Genomic DNA, 19848 nt, shown 5'->3' on the forward strand with positions numbered 1-19848 from the left:
ACAAATTATATCATACTATCGTTCATTAACATTAGCATTACGTCAGCTTTAAGTATCTCGACCATCTACTGCTTCCTATCGACAACCAACTCAACGCCTCCTATCTCGCCCCCACTATTTCTGTGTTTCTCTGCTCTTTCTCTCCCTCTATGGTGCTACGCTATAAACATCCTTTTTTTTTTTTTCATTGTTCGAACTATATGCCCAAGAATGGGGGTGTCATTTTACGCTTTTCATGCTTCACGATCTCGATTACGACGGTACGGATCGGACAGAGAGCACTTCCCTCACCTATGTCCCAGTAGTTGCTGTAGCAAACGTTGAGGCGGGGGAGAAAAACGAATCCGAAACAAACCCAGACCTCCGGCGGCAGCATCCCGCTTCGTTCCCCCGGGGTGCTAGGTGGAGCGAAGCACAATTATTGCACTCGTACCCCGTTGAAAACAAATCGCTCCCATTCCAAGCGGCAAAAGTCGGCGCAAGATCATAATTATTTCGATTTATTTTTCATTTTTATCCCCCGACCGGGGTTTACCTTCTTTTTCCTTCCCCAAATGGAAATATTAAGACGTGCACGTGAAAGAGACCGTGAATGCTGTGATTTACTTACCAACCCTGCCCCACCGCATGGACCCCGCGAGAAGTAAAGGGAGAAAATCAAAGCGGTGGAAACTATCCCACCCGGTGTAATTTAAAACGAAAATAAATTAAACCAACGGAATTAAGCCGACGAAACAGTGAGTGCAGATACAAAGATGAGTTATTTCTTCTGTCAGTAGTTGCTGGTAGGAAAAACTTCGTTTGCTTTCGGACAAACAGACGAAGGAAGCGAAAATAAACCACGACAGAATGATCAAACTGTTTCATCTTGGATGCTACGGGAAGGTGCCGGAAAATGTGTAATTTTTCACAATGGTCCCAACGGTGGAGCGTAAACAATTCATGTTTAGCAGAGCCACGGCAAAGGGTGCTTTTTTAAAAGCCTTAAGAGGCTTTTCGTGGCTTGATGATCCTGTCCGCGGGAAAGAAAAGTGAAGGTGAAAGACAACAAACTACGAGTCGGTAACAGCTCACGAAAAGGGGCGGGAAAAGCCCATGCAGTGGGAAAATTACTCACGACGATCGACAAAAACTGCACGAAAGATAATACGCTTTAAAACCTGCTGAATGTTAACCCTCAAGTGGGTTGTCGACTGGAATGGGTGTTTGTTTGTTTATTTGCTTATGGATGCGCTCAACAATTGGCAATAAAGTTGTTTAGATAATAATAAATGTTCGATTTTTTTCTACAAGATAATGTACAAGTTTATATGAGAAATGATAGGTGGGCAATAGTTTAAAGCTCTATGTTTGTGAGTTCCTCTTTAATTATATCTTTGTTATACTGTTAGAAAAATCTCAAAAACACAACAAACCTTATTACAAATAAATAAGCATTTCAAAGCCCCCCATACTCCAAAGAAAGTACAAGACATTCACATTCTCTGAAGGGTTCGCTGCAAGCCGCAATATGTGTTGAGTGAGCAGACTCAACACCACACTGGGTCGCCAGGGCATTGGGCCAAACTAGGTGATTGTGCCCATATAACCCCACTGCCTGGCACCATAACCAATGCATCCCCAACGTTATGCGCACGTCGGAAGCGAAAACAGCTGAGTGGGAACCCTATGATGGCTCGTGTGTACGTGCATTTAGGATTTGGGAGCATCTTATGCCTAAAATGTGTAACCCTGCCGATCATGCCGAAGGTAACGATCATCTAATTAAAGTCAAGCCGATTTTTCCATATCTGACTGTTTAAGCATAGCTCGCTCAATGTGGCATCATAATTCTCAACGCACTAAATATAAGTCTCATATGCGGCATTGTCCGAGTACGGTGCACTAGTTCAAGGTTGCTCGCTACGTTTCAGTAGGACAAGAGAACAATTCAGTCTTCCTTTTCTCGGCCACCTTTCATGGCAAACTTAGCTGCGGCCAATTTGCAAGCACGAGTTTCTTTTGCTTGGTAAAAGATATAATGGACGGTCAAACGAAAGGCATCAATGCGCTCTAAAACCGGGGGTTCGTCGCTTCAACCGTAGGTTTAAAAGAAAATGGAATAAACATGCATGCAATCGATGAAGGCTACGAGCAGTCCATAATACTGTGTGAATGATTGAAATTGGAAGATGTCAGTAAAATTTAGGAAAAATTAGATTATCCATTAAATTGCTATTTTTTATCGTACCTCCTTTATACACATTTTTCAATAAGGCTGATTTTGTAATCCATCCCATACTGACAAAAAAGGGCATCTAAAACAAGCGATAACCAAAATGCGATAAACCAACAGAAATTTGGACAATAACCAGCGCTAGCCTTTCGTAAGATAGTCGTTTGATTTTTCCTTTCATTTTCAACTTTTCCAATGAAAACAAAAAATAATATACACACACACACAAACCAAGTTTCACATGTTTTTAACCATTTTTTCGGCTAAACGCTTCGTGCAAAAACGATCCCAAGGTGATGGCCCGCTTGCGCTTAACAATGCGTGCGTTTAAAACTGTTTTATTTCGATACGAAAGTGAATGGCCGGCAGAACATTGACAAAAAAATCACTAAACTAAAACGATGCCGACCGACATCTTCTCCTTTCGTGTTGGGCATCGTTAATTTTATTACACACATGCCTGTTTGAAGTTTCAGGTCCGATAAAACGAGCGCGTGAAGGAAAGGGAAATCATCCACTCTAATGGACATCCCATCGGGACGAAAACTGGAAAGCTGGAAGTAGTCAGTCATTCGGTTAGAGTTTTGGCGGTGGGAAGTCGCTTAAAAAGAAGCGAGAAAAATCAAAATTATGTCACCTGCACATTCCTCCGTCCGCGGAGCTTCGAGCCTGCGTCCCCTTCCTCAAGTGTTGATTGTGGATGGAATTATGCTGTACGGACCAACAGTTGTAGCAGTTGGTTGGAACATTGAAAGTACACGATTCGCTGCACCTCACACGGGCTCTATATTTCCAATCGACTCAATTTCGAATAGTCGACATCAATTTCGCAAAATTATCTCTCTTGGATTTTTTTCTCATGCGTGGCAATTATTCAGTCTTACATGAGATAATGTTAATGCGAAAGACTAGTCAAACTAAAATATTGTTGATACGACAACTTACCCTCTAAACCATGCTTTGAACGTTATTTCTACTCCCCTATACGTTTCCTTATAACTCCTTTCTAAAACAGCTTACAAGCAGTCCATACAATTTAAAATGAACCAATTGATTCTCAACGGTGCCTAATTCCGTCTTACCTTAGTCTTCCAGGTCAGTTACAGATCCTCTTGGGTGACATATAACGTTTCGCGGACATAGTAAAGTTGGATGTGGTGTTTTGATTAATTCCAAAAATTTGTATCAGTTTCATATCCAAGCTATACAGCTTGACTTCGGCGATTTATTGGACGAGACAAACGGAGGAATAGCTGAGCGCGTTGGCTCAAGAGACGAAGCGTTGCTCAAATCACGGAGATTATCGTAGGGAAGATCTTACTGAGTGGTAACGGCAGTAAATTGTTATATTTTAAACTAGCAAATATATTACATGGTTCGGTAAAAGCTAAGGAAATCGTCCACTAGGTATCAGAAAATCTATGTAAGAATAATAGAAATCTAGACAAAACCTCTTGCAGGTCCATGAAATGCTCCTATAGTTCAAGTTCTTTGAGAAAATAAGCTAAAACAGATACCAACAAAAGGGAGCTTTACCCTACCATAAGGGGTATGAACCCGTCGAATCTGAGCTACTTCAGTCGCGCGGCATGGCGAATGTTCGCCTGCCAATGCAGAGAGTGTGTCGCTAATGTGTCGGATTATTTCATAATTCCATTATGTCGAACTAAAAAAACAGCTTAGCGAACGTTTTGCTTGTTCTAAACCACGCTGTTTAGGGATGGAGAAATAATTACTCTTTCGCTAAGTGCACCAAACTTATGTCACACTTCGGCCATCGAGAGGCATCTGCTTTCCTTACATAATTAGATAAGATGTTAGATTAGATACATCTTTTAGTTTACAGTTTCAATATCCGCACTGTCTCTCTTTCCCTTTCTCTCCGTTTCTTTCATTGCCCGACGTGTGTTAAGTGTCGGTTCACCAGCCATTTTAACATTTGTGTAGAAACTTCGCTACTTCGCCAGTTAAACAAAAATCCCACGTTCAACTATTACTCGAAGACAAAGGTTATCTTAAATGGCATGCTTCTAGTGGATTATCCAAGAGCAAAGCGCATTTAAATCGTCGCATCTGCATTGCATTTCCGTATGCGCCAGACATTCCATGTTTATGTTCATATTTTATAGGTGTTTTGTCAGTTTACCTTAGCTTTTCCTGGTTCGTTTCGCGAAGTAGCCACAAGACTGCGTCTCAAAACGGCTCGATGGATCCACTCACGTGATCATCATCGCACTACACCCCCATAGTATCATCTACGGCCTCCGGGGAAGCCTCCGTTCCCAGCCTGCGGTCCCAGCCATCGATGCAACCAAGGCACACATAAATCCGAGGCTCCTTTCACGTGTGACGATGCTCGAAAACCTCTTCTTCGATCACGGCGACGTCTTGGACATCCGCCTTCCCGTTTTCGTCATCGACACGCTGACCGGTATCGACTCCCCCGTACGTTATTGCGTACGCTTTGATCATCATCTAGTACTTCCAGCCAGCAGACGTGTGTAACGGAGCCATTCATTGGCTTATCGTGAATGCTTCCGGGCCGTTAAGGACCATTGCCAACGTCGACGCCACCGGAGCTAGAGTCGCGAAGTGAGGGACTTGAAGTGTCGAAGTACGGTATCCGGATGCGTACCATGCCATTCACGAAACACCCTCTCCTGGTCACAGTGCCCAAAACTACACCAAGGGTCACTTTGGCAATTTCGCGATCGATGGACACTTTTACTTTTCGCGATTGTCCAGCGTTAAGTCACCTGCACGTGCCTTGTGATTGAAGCGGCCGAATTGAGGTAATCTTTTTAATTCGTCACTTTCTTTCATCGATTCCTTCCTACTTTGGGTATTTTTAAAGTTTTTTTTATTACTGCTTGATGTATTTTATATAGATTTATTTTTTCTTGTTATTACACCATTCTCACAAATGTTATCACCACTGCTGCCTCTTGGTAGTATCTAGGTTTTTTTTCATGCGTGTCTATTATTCAGTCTTCGATAGGATGATAACAATAAATGAGAAAGACTCGTTGTACTACACTATGTTTGATACGATGATTTTCCGCTTTCGAAGCATGTGAAATATTTATTCTAAACCATGTTTCAAACATTCTATCTATTCCGCTACTCTTATCATTATTACTCCTCTTAAAAACTGTCCCCAAGCAGTCAACAAAGTGTAAAATTGACCAATCGGCTCTTAGCCGGGCCTTACAATCTTCCCTCATAGCTTAGTCCTCGCTGATCAGTGACAGATCTCCTTCGGAGGCATGTGACACATCGCCGCCATGGCACGGCCGGATATGGTACAGCAGCTCGAGCGAATCGTTATCCCGGAGGTAGTGGTCGTCCACGATGGTGCTCAGCGTGACGAAGTCCCGCAAACCCCAGCCCTTCTGGGGGGTGCGATCGAAGTACTCCCGGATTGTCTTGCTGATCGTCTTCGCCGGGTCGTCGTGTATGAGCTGGAAGGTGCATTCCATCCTGGAACAAGAAAGATTATTTGGGTTTAAATGTTAAGGCCATGAAAATTTTTGTTGCTTGCTTCTAATACTTGTAAAAAATGATGGCATGCAAAAATAAATAATGCAAGAGTCGAAAACTGCTTATATAGGAGAAACATCCTTCTTTAAGACGATTATTTCATTTTTAGGTAAAAAAAATTATTCAAATCGCGAAAGATAAATATTGTCAACTATATAGCAGCACAACATGTTGGGAATAAAGTATGGTTATCTTACGTACCAGCAGGGCAAACCCTTCATTAGCTCCAGATAGATGCCGAAATGATCCTCGGATATCACACACCACGCCATGATGCGCCAGCTACGTCCTAGGCAGTCAGAAAACTCGCTCGAGTAGACCACCTTGTTGTCGTCGAACGTGGAAAAATTCTGCACCACGAAGATGCCCGTCTCGTAGATGACCGGTAGTTCGCTGAAAAGAGACCGCCAAGGAAGTCAGTTCACTGAGAAATATCGGCCGTGGTAGCACATCCCCATCTTACATTTTCAAGCTGGCCGGCACGCGAATGTGCTTGAAATCCCGTATCGGCACCGACCGAATCGTATTGCACGAGTCGACCATCTTCGGTTTCATCTGGATCACCTGCGACCGACTACGGGTGGCCATTTCGCACCGCAGCCGCGTCACCTGATTATCGATGAAGTACATCTCGCCGACGATGAAATCCCGGTGCGCCTTCAGCTTCGTCATCTTGTCCTTCTCCTGTTGGGCGAGGCTGTGAATGGCGGCCTCCATCAGCTCCTCCAGCTCGTTCATCTTGACTTCCTTCACGCGCCCGATCAGCTCTATGTTCCGGTCGATCTTGTCCACCAGCGCCTCCAGCTTATCCCGGTAATGCTCCACCTTCTCTAGCTCACCGTTCATTTCGGCCACATGATGCTCGTACGTCACGTGAAGCGTCTTAAACGTATGGTCTCTGTGCCGCCCGTCGTCTGCATCCGTGGCGCACGCCTCGCAAACGCACTCATTGCACGACGAGCAGAAAAAGTTCAGTGGTTTGCCATGACGGGTGCAAAGGTCCTGTTCGGCTTCGGGATCCTCCGGCTGCCGAGTGTTCGAATCAACTCGGTCACCCCCAGTGTCCAGGTTGCGCTGCAGCTTCTCGATGTCATCGAACCAGCGGACCTTCACCAGCTGGTCCATCCGCAGGCCGAGCTTGCAGTTTGGGCAGCACTGGCTAGCTCCGGTCTCGAGCCACTCGTCGATGCAACCGTAGCAGTACATCTTGGAGCAGCGAGGGCACAGGTGGGGGTCGTTCAGCGCACCAAAGCAAATCGTACACTTGAAGATATCATTTATGCTGGTCATCAGCTGACGGCGACTATCCGGGCTGCGGCCACTGCCTCCTTTCCCGGGTTGTGAGAACTTTTTCCGCCGGCAGGCACACGCCACCGACCAGGGGGGCGATGAGCTGGCCGTCTCGGTGTGCGCAGGTGTGGCCACAAACGAAGTACTGCTGCCGGCTGCCGAAAGCGAGGAAGTAGATGTGCCCGACCGGCGGGATTCTCTCCGGGCGCCAGAAGCAGAAGTGGTCATATCGAGGCTCGAGCTGAGGCAACGTACAGGAACAGGACAATGTATTTGTTTGGTTATGTAGTCGCTCTAGTTTTTCCTAGCTACTCTTACCTAGCAAATGATCGATGCATTATTGCAAACTAATTCACACACAAATATTAAACCATTCAAAATACAAATTGATGATACAAAAGCACTATTAAACATCAAACAAAACTATTAAAACTCGATACGTGATACAAACTGACGTCACTATCGCATCGACCTTTCACATCGCAATGGCACCGAGATCACTTGAGGACAACGGATTATCGAAACCTTTGTTTCACGTTCGGAAACCGAGCTCCGATCCTAACGGCAGGGTTCATGTTGAGGGAAATAATATGTCGGTATAATAATTATCGAAATCCAATCCTTGTTCGAAATGGAACCAATTTATTCCAAACTAATAACCAAAAAAATGAAAAATTTAATTTGTTTCTTTTTATGGGAAAACTGTTAATTTTTCATTTCTCACATTTTTAATTATTGATAGAAGCGGTCCACAAATTTACCCATAGAGTGGCTTTGAGTTTGCCCAAGCAATTAGCACCGATCATGTAAACTTTCAAGACATTTCAATTCAATCCAGTTTTTAATGGGACCGCGGTTAATTCCCGCATTGTAAATGCGGACTAAAATGTGAGTCGGGAAAGCAAAGCGCGGTCAACTTCTTCCGAGCAAATGAGGCTCGCGACCAAAACCACCAAAATCACTAATGAGCATAGCTTACTCACTGTGTTACGGCGAAAGAGGGGAACATATTTCTGCCAAGGTATGTAACAACACGACTGGTCATTGCATTGAAGGCCGCAAATTCGCCCAAATGCTAACTAAGTTGAAGATCTGCAAATAGTACTTTTATTTCGTTGTCATACAATGACAGCGAAATCACCTTAAATATGGCCTTGCCTCAGACGGACGTGTAGGATTTGAGACATGCACTATGTAGATGGGTTTTGTAGAGTATGTAGAAGTATCAACATCGTGAAACCGATGTACAACGAGCTCTGCGCAAAGTAGTTTGAACTTCAAAGTTTGGCAAAGTATATGAATACTAATCTATTATAAAAAAACACACACAAGAGACTGAACAAGTCATCATTTTAATTGGAAAGTAAACTGAGCAGCATAAACTACACTTGATTGCCTGAGTAAACATGAAGCAAAGGAAATCAACCTTTCATTAAAAATTGTATAATATTTCCTTTGCAATATATAATTTTTTTTCTAAATTATAATGAATAGTAACTTTAACATATTGGATACATCCTTGGTAGCTAATTATTATATAATTTTGCATTAGAAAAACATTTAAAAATCAATGTTGAATCTGCCGATTTTCGGTATCACTTCGCGGATGGATTTCATGTCTGCATACATTTGTTCAATACTACCCCAAAGGTACTGGATTTATTTACCGGGATTTTCCGACATATTTCCCAATCGCATCATCCCCAGGGCCACCAACACTGCTTCATCTAATCACTGCACATGAGTTAACGAACATCGTCTTACAACAGCTTCACAAAGGCCATCGCCGCGATGCGTGGATCGGTTAATGTCGCTCTATTTCCTTACACGAGAAACGTGCGGATTATCCGCAAATACGCGAGTGTAGAATCACGCGCACGCGTTGGTGTATGTATTTGCGCGGAAAATGACTGCAGCGTGCAGTTTGCGTTTCCCCCCTCCGTTTTCACCGGCACACGCGAGCAAAAACGAAAACGGCGTACCAGGAAGTGATCCCCATCGTGCAAGTTCATGGCCCAAGTGCAATAAACCTTCGTGCACTGCATTAGGCACCGTTTCATGCGTGCTGGAGATATTGATCACGTTTTGTTTCACACGATGATCTTTAGGATACACTACTCTTAAAGAAACTACGTAAAACACTTAAACAAGCATCTAAACGTTTCGTATCCTTATGTAAGAAATTGTACCACATCAAAGAACCACTCACGACGCGTATTTGATTGAAATCACACTACCAGATCAATTGCGTATCCCGTGAAATGATTCCGTTCCCGCGGGACTATCGTGACTGAGAGATCACGCACGATCGCCGGAACGTGATCTGTCGCGACGGGCGTGCGTATAGTGATGCACTTCTACTACCGTACTCGGTTAGACGAAGGACTCGTCTTGATTCTGTTGTTCGGATGCACAAAGCGGTGGCAACAGCTTCTTTCTCTCAATGTTCAATTTAAAGATGACTTGAATGAAGCTTCTTTGTTCTTTAGTTGGATGATCATTTGACTTGTTTGTACGCACGTTCGTACTTTTGTTTAAGTTGAATCATCGCCCTGTAATTTTAGTTTACATGCGTTATGTGATAATAATTCTTCAAAAAGATAACTGCCGTAATTATTTAAATAAAGCTAAATTTCTTATTGTACGTATTTGTGGTGACTCCGATTTATTAACTTTATTTTGAATCTGATCAGTCTGCATGAGTTTAAATCAGTATAACCACGTGTGTATAACCTTGTGTGTTTCATGTTGCATTGTTGTATGATTTGGATTAAACACATAACACAACACATATGTCGTATGATTTGGATCAAACACCTATTGAAAAAATGGATGATTCGGATGTATTGTTTTTTAATGTATCAACATTTCATACACTACAACTCAAGCATATGTTACGATTCCATTGCTAACCAGGAAATAAAGTTAACAAAATAGAACAAAAACCAACTTCCTTTTGCTACGAAACATATAAAAATTTGAAACGATCATAAAACGTACATTTTCAATTCGCTTAAAACCCAGTTTGAGTTCAAACCCGTTCGAATCCTAGGTTCTACCGAACGTACCACAGCTTTGCACTATAAACGTATGGCGCCAGCTGCCATATTTGTAGCTGTCAAATAACTCGTGTGTTTTCAATTCCTTTTATTTACAACCGCGTGTGTGGCGTGCTCGGTGCCGTAAAGTGCATCGAAATAAACCCTAAAACACCGCACAGCCAGCAAAATGCGTATCGAGACGTGTTTCTTCTGCTCCAACAAAATCTTCCCGGGACACGGGATGGTTTTTGTGCGCAACGACTGCAAGGTAGGTGTAATATTTTTGCTGCGACTTTACGACTGACTGAGTTGTTGACATCAACATTCACAAACATTTTTTTTTTACCCTCTTCCCGGCCGTTGCAGGTCTTCCGGTTTTGCCGTCCGAAATGCCGCCGTGAGTTCAACAAAAAGAAGAACCCACGTAAGCTGCGCTGGACCAAGGCGTACCGCAAGACGCACGGAAAGGAGCTGACGGTCGATCCGAGCTTCGAGTTCGAGAAGCGCCGCAACGTCCCGGTGAAGTACGACCGTGAGCTGTGGAACAAGACGATCGACGCGGTGAAGAAGATCAACGAAATCAAACTGCGACGCGAGTGCCACTTCGTTATGGAGCGTCTCCGGAAGGCCCGTGACCACGAAATCCACCGGGACATCGTGGACGTGCAGAAGAACATCGCGCTCATTCGCTCGCCCGCCATCGGAGTGAAGGAACGACGGGCGAAGGAGGAGGCTCAGGAATCGGCACTACTAATGGACATGGAGCAGGACGAGGAGGAAGAGGAGATCCAGTACGTCGATGCCCGCAAACTCGAGAAGCAACTAGAGGAGTCGGCCGGTCTGCTCGAGGATGATGAAGAGATGATGAAGGCATAATAGGGTTTGATTCGTAAGAAACTAAATTTAAGAGCACGGATGTAATATAAACGTGGAATCACTGGTGTGTTGAATGTGCGCCAGTTGTGACTGTAAACAAACGCGTTCGTGAATGTAACCTTTGATGACGTGCTGTCCCCTGATGTAATAATATTCCCTTGTGTACACGTTTCGTTCTAATAGGATTAAGTTGGACGAAGCTTCCACACTCATTCTTAGTCGCATAGGTCATGCAAACAGCAGCTCCACGGTGGTATAGAATTGTTTCCTCCCCGAATAGTAGTCAGTTGACTTTTGGTAAGAGAAGTTGGTGGTACAAAGGCAAGGAGCCGAAAATGAGTTGCCTGAAAAAGTGTCTAGTGTTTTCGCTTCTCGCCACAGTGCTGTTGTCTGCCATTCTTTTGCTGCTGTGGATATGGTTGGGTACGGAAACGATTCCCAATCAAATTCGGGATCCTCACCTCGTTGAGGGACAGGCATTCGATTACATTATTGGTAAGTATACGTGAACATACCTTATTACTCCACTAGATACGAATACCGTTTACATCTGACCTTCTTTAGTTGGTGGTGGAACGGCGGGTTGCGTTCTCGCCAATCGACTTTCGGCAGATCCAAACGTGACCGTGCTGCTCGTGGAGGCGGGCGATAACTTTGGTGCGGCTTCCATAATACCGTTAATTAGTACTGCAATGCAAGGGACCAAATATGACTGGGCGTTTCGAACGACTCCACAAAAGTACTCGTCGCACGGATTGGGCAATAATGTAAGAAAACCGTTGCCCGTTTCGAAATTCGATTTTAAACTTCCTATATTTTGGTTTTCCACAGCAACAACTGTTACCACGTGGCAAAGGGCTCGGTGGCTCGGGGCAGATTAATTATATGCTGCACTTTACCGGCGTTCCGGAGGATTTTGAACGTTGGGAACGGAGTGGTGCATTCGATTGGAACTGGCACGCAATGAAACCTTACATTGATCAGCTTGAACAACCGTCGATGGCCAGGCATCATGCGGAGCCGGAATGTTCGGGAACCCGCGAAAACGTGATGGAATGCCAACAGGACCTAACAGGGGACGATCTTTACCAGGTGAAAACATGTTTAAAACTACGAATTCCGATCGAGTGATTATCACACTCTGAAATCTTCGTTTTTATTTTAGACAAATACTTATGCATCCATTTTGAATCCGGAGAACGATGAGCACGCAAGTATCAGCCTCTGTGCAACGAAAAACCGACCTAACGCCCCTCACGTTACCCGTACCAATGGTTTACTTGTCACGGAAGTTAATCCTCAGGACTCACTTTTGGCGAAGGTGTTCACAGAAGCACCATCAGAACTTGGACGGGAATATCTTTTTAAACCAGCTCGCTACACCATCCACAATGGCATTCGCTGGAGTAGCTATCACGCTTATCTACGGCCCGCATTCGGCCGTCCGAATTTAACCATCCTTACCTCCACATCTGTGGCGAAGGTTCTGTTCGATGAGCGTAAACGAACCAAGGGTATAGCGATACAGGGCATCGAGCATTTGATTGCCGTTAAAGCTCACCGTGAAGTGATCCTCAGCGCAGGGGCATTGCATACACCGCAAATACTAAAGCTCTCCGGCATCGGACCGAAGCTAGAGCTCCAGCGTCACGGTATCGAACTGGTGCATGATTCGTCCAACGTGGGCCAGAACTACTTTGACCATCTCAATCTGCCACTGTTCGTAAGCATCGGCGTTAAAGCTAGCGTTACGCTGGACAAAGTTCTTTCGTTCGAATCGATCGTACAGTATCTCAACCATGGAAAAGGGGTCCTCGCCAATACGGCCATTGCCGGTATCGGTGGTCCACGTGGCGGACGACACGGCATCATCCTGTTCGGGATGGGCAGTGTCGACGAGCAGGCGCTACGTCATGTGTCCAACATGGAGCAGGACACGTTCCGCGCTTTTTTCCCCTTCTACCGCAATTCCAGCCAGGAGGGTTTCCTGTTCCTGAGCACCTGCCATCAACCACGGAGCCGGGGTGCGATCTTCCTCCGCGATCGGCACATTGGCAGTGAACCGTTTTTCAATCCCAACTATCTGAAGGATCGTAGCGACATCGAATGCATGATGGCAGCGATCCGCCTGGTAGCGAGAACCGTGCGCACCGAAGCCTTCCGGAAAATTGGAGCTCAACTGCACTGGCCTCGCATTAAGCGATGTTCCAACTTTGGACCCCCGGACAATGTTGTCCAGCAGCCGTCGGATCGGTACCTAGAGTGTATTTTACGTACGTCAGCCCTCACAGGACATCATCCCGGTGGTACGGCTGCCATTGGGGATGGCGCGGATGCTGTTGTCGATAATCAACTAAGGTAGGTAACCACGTGTCTAGATCTGGAAATATCGAAAAATTAATGTAATTCTCCATACGCAGGGTAAACGGTGTTCATGGACTGCGCGTTGTTGATGCAAGTATTTTTCCAACCCCGGTATCAGGAACGCCAAACTCGGTTGTGATTGCGGTGGCAGAAAAAGGAAGTGATTTGATATTGAAGGGCGACCACTAATTCACTAAATCCTTTCAAACGGAGCATATAATGTACAATCTAATTTTTCTCTTGCATTTGTTTGGGAAGCTTTCGAAAAAGGGAAAAATAAATGTTTTACAATAAGATAAAAAAATTAAATGTGGTGCTTCATTTAATAATCCTAGGGTTCCTGCACCAAAAAAGTTTCATCCTCCCCGACGGGGAATCGAACCCCGGTCTCCCGCGTGACAGGCGGGGATACTGACCACTATACTATCGAGGACTTGTAGAAAATGAGTTTCAAATACAAACGGGTCATATACGTGTAGCGCAAAAATGTCCCTTGGAGACTACCCATTAAAAAAATATATTTCCAAATATATTCTTTCCAAATTAACCATCCAGATGTGAATACATGTAATCACATCATTTGAATCTCTACCATCTATTAGATCATTTGATTGATTAATCTTACGATTATCATTGGAAAGAATATTTAAAATGCTATGATTTGTGTTTAATGACCTTAAATGAACCCACACCGTGCATTCGTGGCTTTAAATTGTAAATAATAACATAATTCAGAAACATTACTACTGCGTAGGTTGGTGATAACATGCGAATCATTTCAATGTCATCGACTCCCGAAACGGCGCAGCTCGTGAACGCGTACGTGCGTTTAATCTCACGCTGTTTTCTCGAGAGGTGTTCGGAAAGAAGCCTCCGGCCTGTGATTGGTATGAATCTGAGGCGCAATTACTAAATCAGCTGAAATGATAAACCTGCTGTTACACCTCAAAACGGTTGTTACGGCTAAAGAAAAAAACACCTTTTTGTCCTCGGTCCTATATATTTTCGGATGTCTCTTATCAAACAAAATACAACATGTTTCACATTGATAGTATATAATGTTCACCAAATTAGTTTTGTCAATTTGTGGTTTTCTCACATCTTAATGTATATACGTTAATTTCTTTGCGATTTTCCGCTCGCAGTTTCCACACAAAGGTGACCGTATCGAAAGTACGCGAAAAAGAGTCTGAGTGGTGTGAGGGTATCCATGCTTTTCGCGCCGGTTTCATTTTTTTTATGCTTATGTCCATGTTATGTTTTAAATTCGCCTGTACACATGTTACCTCCGCGTTCCGCGCACGTTCATCCAACAAGTTTTGGTCAAGAAAGAAGCAACATTTGGTCTTTCTAGTTCAGACAAGTAAAAAAGTAAACCTCCACACCCTCTCTTCCTACTGTCCGCACCTGCACCTTGGTGTGTCTTCTTGGTTTGCGCGAAACGTGGTAGTTTTGGGGCCACATGAATTATTCTTATCTATAGTTTGCTGCTTCGTTTGATTGGATAGTGGGATTCCGGTTTTGCGCGATTCCTAGCTCCCATCGGGTTCTAGATAGTTTGCTTTGTTATGAGCCTCCCAGCCATTGCTGGCGCTTGGAAGGACACTGTTCTGTATGTTCGTCCCTGGTAGTACGTATGTTTATAATTAAGCCCGGCAGGATGCATCATCCGAGGCTGAGGGCGGGAAAGTGTGCAAGAGATTTCGAAAAATTCTATTTCTGGCAGGCTACATCATTTTTAGTTCTTCAAATACACACTTCACTGCTTCGTCGGCTGCAAGGCATTCCTGGTGTCCGATGTTTTAAGACGGAACTTCAAAGGAATGAAATCGAAAGGAAAATAATGCCTTTCACATTACAGTCTGAATGCCAAGATCTGTTTGCATTTGCACACCCAATCGAAGTTTTTGCTTGATCCAATTGTCATAACTCTTATCGTATCGCGTACATCGGCAAAACACAAAACAACAAAAAAAGAAAGCATCAGTCAGTGCATGGAACCTCGGAAACATTCACATTGCGGTAATATTTTACAAAACGAACATGCATACAAAATATATCAAATTGGTCTCTAAAGGGAATCGATATCATCGAGATAAAGGAAACAACCGCCGAAAAATAACTATTGCACGATGGAAGTAAACAAAAACATCTACGCTGATATCAATTGCAATCGAAATCAGTCCAGGTCCGTACTGGGTCCATATCCAGCGGACGAGAAATGTCGGGGAAAATGAAAAGCAAAAGGCGCTTTCCAGCAAGAGGAGTGAGGGGCGGCATACTGTGTACAGGGAAACGGAAAGATCTTGCAGATACAGAGTAGTTGATCGGCGGCCGCGATCACTCTTTTACGCTATACGGATCGACTGAATGATCTGGAATATCGCCGAGCCGCACACGACGAAAATGAACAGTGCCAGCAGCCACGGTCCTACCGGGTACTTTTCTTCGGCGTTCTTCGACGATTTCGGCACGTTGCCACGGAGTGTGATGTTCTTGCTGGCCTTCTCGTTGGCGATGCGGATTCGCTGCTTCGGGGCCATTTTTCTTAGCTGGTTTGTGGATACGCTGTGATGTTCTCTGTACGTGTGTGGGAGGGGGCGGGCAGAGCAAAAACAATCCGGAATAAATATCACAATATTCGGCCCCGTAATGCATGAATGAAAAGGTGGGCTGCGGGTACTTACCTACGTTAGGGTGTGTGGAGCGCTTTTAAACGCAGATGTTGGAGGATTCTGTGCAACACAGGAGGAAAAGAAGAACGAAGCAAACATGAGAACACCTTGTAAATATTTATTACCCACGTAGTGCAAAGAAAGTGTGCTTCAAGACGAAGTTTCTTACACTCCACTTTCACTACGTCGTAACAGTTCCGTCGCTCTTCTCGACCGCCGGAACACTTACCGTCTCTTATTAGCTTATCTTCGCTGCAAAGATGCGTAAATGCGACGTGGTAGAGCGGCGTGTCGTCACGAGTCTCGTAGGCACAAAACTGTACACGTTGTATTTTTCCTGCGCTCTTCACAACAGTGTCCTGTTTGTAGCAAATTGTCGCAACTTCTGGTGGTTCCCGTTCTATTGCGCTCGAGTGCTGTTGTGCGTTGGAAAGTATCAAATGAAGCAAATATTCCAGCCGAACAAGCGAGAGTGACCAGCTAATCGTTATTTGCTTACACAAAATCGAGAACACTAACGAAAGTTCGACCGGACAGGTTTGAGCGAATTTCTACACTGTTGAAGCTGCTGGTAAAAAAATACGACAACGTATGCGACGGACGAAATGCCAACCACACTCCACGTATTCGCATAAACCAAGATCGGTGAAAAGAGAGGTCGAGTCAAAGCTATTTACTGCTCTGCCATTGTTGTGACAGTTGGTTTGAAAAGTGTTTACAAACATGCTTGCAGTATGTGGCCGCGTGACTACATTAGGCGTACCATACCAAAAAACTGGTGCGGCCCAGGTGGTAAAAACCGTTTTTTCTCTTTTTCTAGCGCACCATCGGCTCTGGTACGCTGTCACTCGACCGTACCAAGTTTTTGGTATGGTACGCCTAATGTGGTCACGCGGTGGGAGATATTCGCAGAAAACTGATAACCAAATAGGTGATTGGAAATTCTGGATCACAGTGCCCATGGACTCGCGGATAGAAACTGCTCTTCTGTGTGAAGTTTTGGCATATGAATCCTGTTGGTCGCCATGATATCATTTACTTTCACTCAATTGATTGCTCTGTTGATGAAATACACCAAATTTCCAGTTTTATCCTACTTTCCTGGCAGCTCATAAGGGGTAAATAAAGCTCCAACCTACTATCAAAAATATTCCCACGGACTCTGGTATTCTGCGACATCTTTTTTCATCGATCTTGGCATAAACGCACTTGCTAGCTGTCAAGTGATTTTGATTGAGCTACGCAAATATGTTTATGCTATCGAGTTAAACACCACAATGCTGCCTTCTTAGTTGATATACGTATGCATGCACAAAAAAAAAGGAAAATCATTCAAAACTGCATAAGAATAACTTTAAAGCATACACAAATAATAATGTGTACTGTTATTGGAGTGCTACAATGTAGATTAACCAGAATAACTTTGTTTATTCGTTGGTTTTCGACTTGTGACAAACCTTGTTACGGACGGACGATAGCTCTCGCTCGAATCATTATTATCATCCACGATAGAAAAATTAACATCCGCCAACGAAAGGTGCACGAATGAAAGAACAACCTGTTTGAAAAATTTTGACCAAAAAGAGTAAATATATTGAATTATCTATACCCAATCCCGGGACGGGGTAGTAGTGACGAGAAATATTGAATTATCGATCTCCGTTAATAGTACGGATACGAATCTGTGCCACCAGAAAACGTAATAAATCGGTTTACTAAAATGTTTGAGGCTGCAGAATGAGAATTCCTTGCAACACCAGCGAGCAGATAGGAAGCGGGCTACACATTTCGAACTTGGAAATACTCTTCAAACTCACATTCACGGCCTGAGGGCAGATACTTGACGCTAACATTTCTATACGCCAAACTATAAGTTGGGAAACGCCTGTAGAAATTGTATCTAGTGTAAACATATAAATCGCAGTACAACGCCATTTAAGAATTCATCGGTAGTCCTTCATCTAGGACACATCGCCGTACCGCTCACTCATTCGCAGTGCTGGAAATAGCATTCAATTTCAAACGAACATAACTGAATCCTGTTATGGGCGAAGTATTGTAGCACGTTTCCCAACATTGATGTTCTGTAGAAAACTGATTGCTCTACATTCCGTTTATGATGACAGCCTTTGCGTTAAGGAATTTTTAATATTTTCCGTCCTAACGTATCCTTTGAGCAATGCAGGATTCGCGGAAGCAGACAATCCCCATATTGTCATATCCTTTAAACCAGCTAGCCTTTTGAAGAGTACAGTCGGCGTCTTCTGTTGCAGTCAAATACATCTTGAAAAAAGTAATATTTGAATTAGATAATAATACTGGAATAAACCCAATCGCAAAAGCAAAACATTAACAAGCAGCTAATTTACCAACTTACCATTCCATGGTATCTACACCGAAAAGTTCTGGAAGTGTTGTAGTTGACCAAGTCTACTCAGGGAACTGTAACATTATCGCAATTTTTGTAAACATTGATACGAAACGTCTTGAAAGTAAAAGAATATCCAAAATTAAACAGAATGCAAGTATACGCAACGGTGTGGTATGACCCACTATTGACCATCATCGCAATCTTTTGTTTTCGGCCACAAAAGGGATCCTGCATCACTTCAGTACAGCTAAAAAGATAGTCTTGTTTTCTCAACTTTACACAGTAAAAATAAACTAAACCGTACACTTCATTTACGAGGTACAAGATCCTTCCAGGCAACTTGTATTTCATCCAGTTGTTGACATTCTTGTATGATTTCCTTCCTCCACTTGGCTCAATTTACTCATTAACCATTACAATCCTTCGCGTTCTGCCACTGACCATCAACTGCAACATGCAGCACACATTCCGGTGGCGATCAAGCAGCTCGGCCACAGACGCTGCACCGGCACCACCCTGTTGTTGTTCGATGACGCCTTATGATCGTGGACGTTCCTTCTTCTCCTTGTACAGCGCCAACAGCGAAACGTTGGCCACCTTCACCACCTTGAAGCGGACTCCGGGAATATCACCGACGGCGTGACCCTTACGACCGAAACCGGCAACCAGCACCTCGTCGTTCTCCTCGATGTAGTTGAGGCAACCGTCCCGGGGCACGAACGCGGTGATCTTCTTGCCGTTCTTGATCAACTGCACACGGACGCACTTGCGGATGGCGGAGTTCGGCTGCTTAGCCTCGACGCCGACCTTTTCCAGCACGATTCCCTTGGCGTGGGATGCGCCCGCGAACGGGTTGGACTTCCAGCGGGTACCCAAATGGGCCTTTTTGTAATCCTTATCCGCCCAGCGCTGGTCGCGACGGTGTCGGATGTGCTTACGAGCGGTACGAATTCCACGTGGTTTACCCATTGTCAGTAATGGCGTCTGCACGGAACGAAAACTTGCGATGAAAAGGGCTACCAGCGGTTTGACAACCGTCTACCTCGACCGCTTTGACAGTTTGCAGGATATCGCTGTCAAACGTCAACTGCAATGAGTGAGGTCGATGCTGTCCAACCCGGCGAGTGCAGTCAATGCCGACATCAATCACTTTTTGCCTCTCAAAATTGTACAAAAACTGATGTTGGTGGTAGTAAATAATTTTAAAATACACAAACAATTATTGCTAAATTATTAAAACTCTTCAAAAGTGATTTAAATCGATCTCTATTTAATTTTTTACAGTTTCGAGCGACATTTTTATCGCTTTACCCACGGTTATGAGTGAAGAGCTATACGACTGACATAAATATGGCGACGTAGGCTTATCTTTCTTATAGCAACCTTATGCTTCTTTGTGCAATAGTGTTCGTGAGATCTCATATAAAACCCGGTCCCTGCGTAGACCTTACGAATGGTGTGTGTGAGTTTGTGTGC

The 19848-nt window shown here is 44.2% G+C and overlaps 5 protein-coding genes and 1 non-coding gene across 6 annotated transcripts; 2 read left to right on the forward strand and 4 right to left on the reverse strand.

Moving 5' to 3' along the window:
- Window positions 1–5269: 5269 nt before the first annotated feature.
- LOC131271412 (E3 ubiquitin-protein ligase TRIM37-like) lies at window positions 5270–7518 on the reverse strand. The gene is made up of 4 exons (XM_058272828.1): window positions 7364–7518; window positions 6219–7286; window positions 5957–6148; window positions 5270–5695 (listed from the first exon to the last, which is right to left on the reverse strand). The coding sequence occupies exons 1-4, from the start codon at window positions 7381–7383 to the stop codon at window positions 5443–5445; spliced, it is 1533 nt and encodes a 510-aa protein (XP_058128811.1). The 5' UTR covers window positions 7384–7518; the 3' UTR covers window positions 5270–5442.
- Window positions 7519–10195: 2677 nt separating this feature from the next.
- On the forward strand, window positions 10196–11063 carry LOC131272142 (probable ribosome biogenesis protein RLP24). The gene is made up of 2 exons (XM_058273784.1): window positions 10196–10354; window positions 10453–11063. The coding sequence occupies exons 1-2, from the start codon at window positions 10274–10276 to the stop codon at window positions 10960–10962; spliced, it is 591 nt and encodes a 196-aa protein (XP_058129767.1). The 5' UTR covers window positions 10196–10273; the 3' UTR covers window positions 10963–11063.
- Window positions 11064–11297: 234 nt separating this feature from the next.
- Window positions 11298–13621, forward strand: LOC131258915 (neither inactivation nor afterpotential protein G). The gene is made up of 5 exons (XM_058260311.1): window positions 11298–11457; window positions 11527–11729; window positions 11794–12054; window positions 12128–13320; window positions 13383–13621. Exons 1-5 carry the CDS (start codon window positions 11298–11300, stop codon window positions 13513–13515), a joined length of 1950 nt encoding a protein of 649 aa, XP_058116294.1. The 3' UTR covers window positions 13516–13621.
- A 66-nt stretch (window positions 13622–13687) lies between these two features.
- Window positions 13688–13759, reverse strand: Trnad-guc (transfer RNA aspartic acid (anticodon GUC)). The gene has a single exon. It is a non-coding gene; the product is annotated as a tRNA-Asp (tRNA).
- A 612-nt stretch (window positions 13760–14371) lies between these two features.
- On the reverse strand, window positions 14372–16569 carry LOC131261382 (stress-associated endoplasmic reticulum protein 2). The gene is made up of 4 exons (XM_058263403.1): window positions 16501–16569; window positions 16231–16417; window positions 16014–16061; window positions 14372–15906 (listed from the first exon to the last, which is right to left on the reverse strand). Exon 4 carries the CDS (start codon window positions 15867–15869, stop codon window positions 15675–15677), a length of 195 nt encoding a protein of 64 aa, XP_058119386.1. The 5' UTR covers window positions 15870–15906; window positions 16014–16061; window positions 16231–16417; window positions 16501–16569; the 3' UTR covers window positions 14372–15674.
- A 2113-nt stretch (window positions 16570–18682) lies between these two features.
- Window positions 18683–19419, reverse strand: LOC131261458 (small ribosomal subunit protein uS12). The gene has a single exon (XM_058263498.1). The coding sequence runs from the start codon at window positions 19339–19341 to the stop codon at window positions 18910–18912; it is 432 nt and encodes a 143-aa protein (XP_058119481.1). The 5' UTR covers window positions 19342–19419; the 3' UTR covers window positions 18683–18909.
- Window positions 19420–19848: the final 429 nt, after the last annotated feature.

The sequence above is a fragment of the Anopheles coustani genome, chromosome 3 (assembly GCF_943734705.1).
Source record: "Anopheles coustani chromosome 3, idAnoCousDA_361_x.2, whole genome shotgun sequence".
NCBI lineage: Eukaryota > Metazoa > Arthropoda > Insecta > Diptera > Culicidae > Anopheles > Anopheles coustani.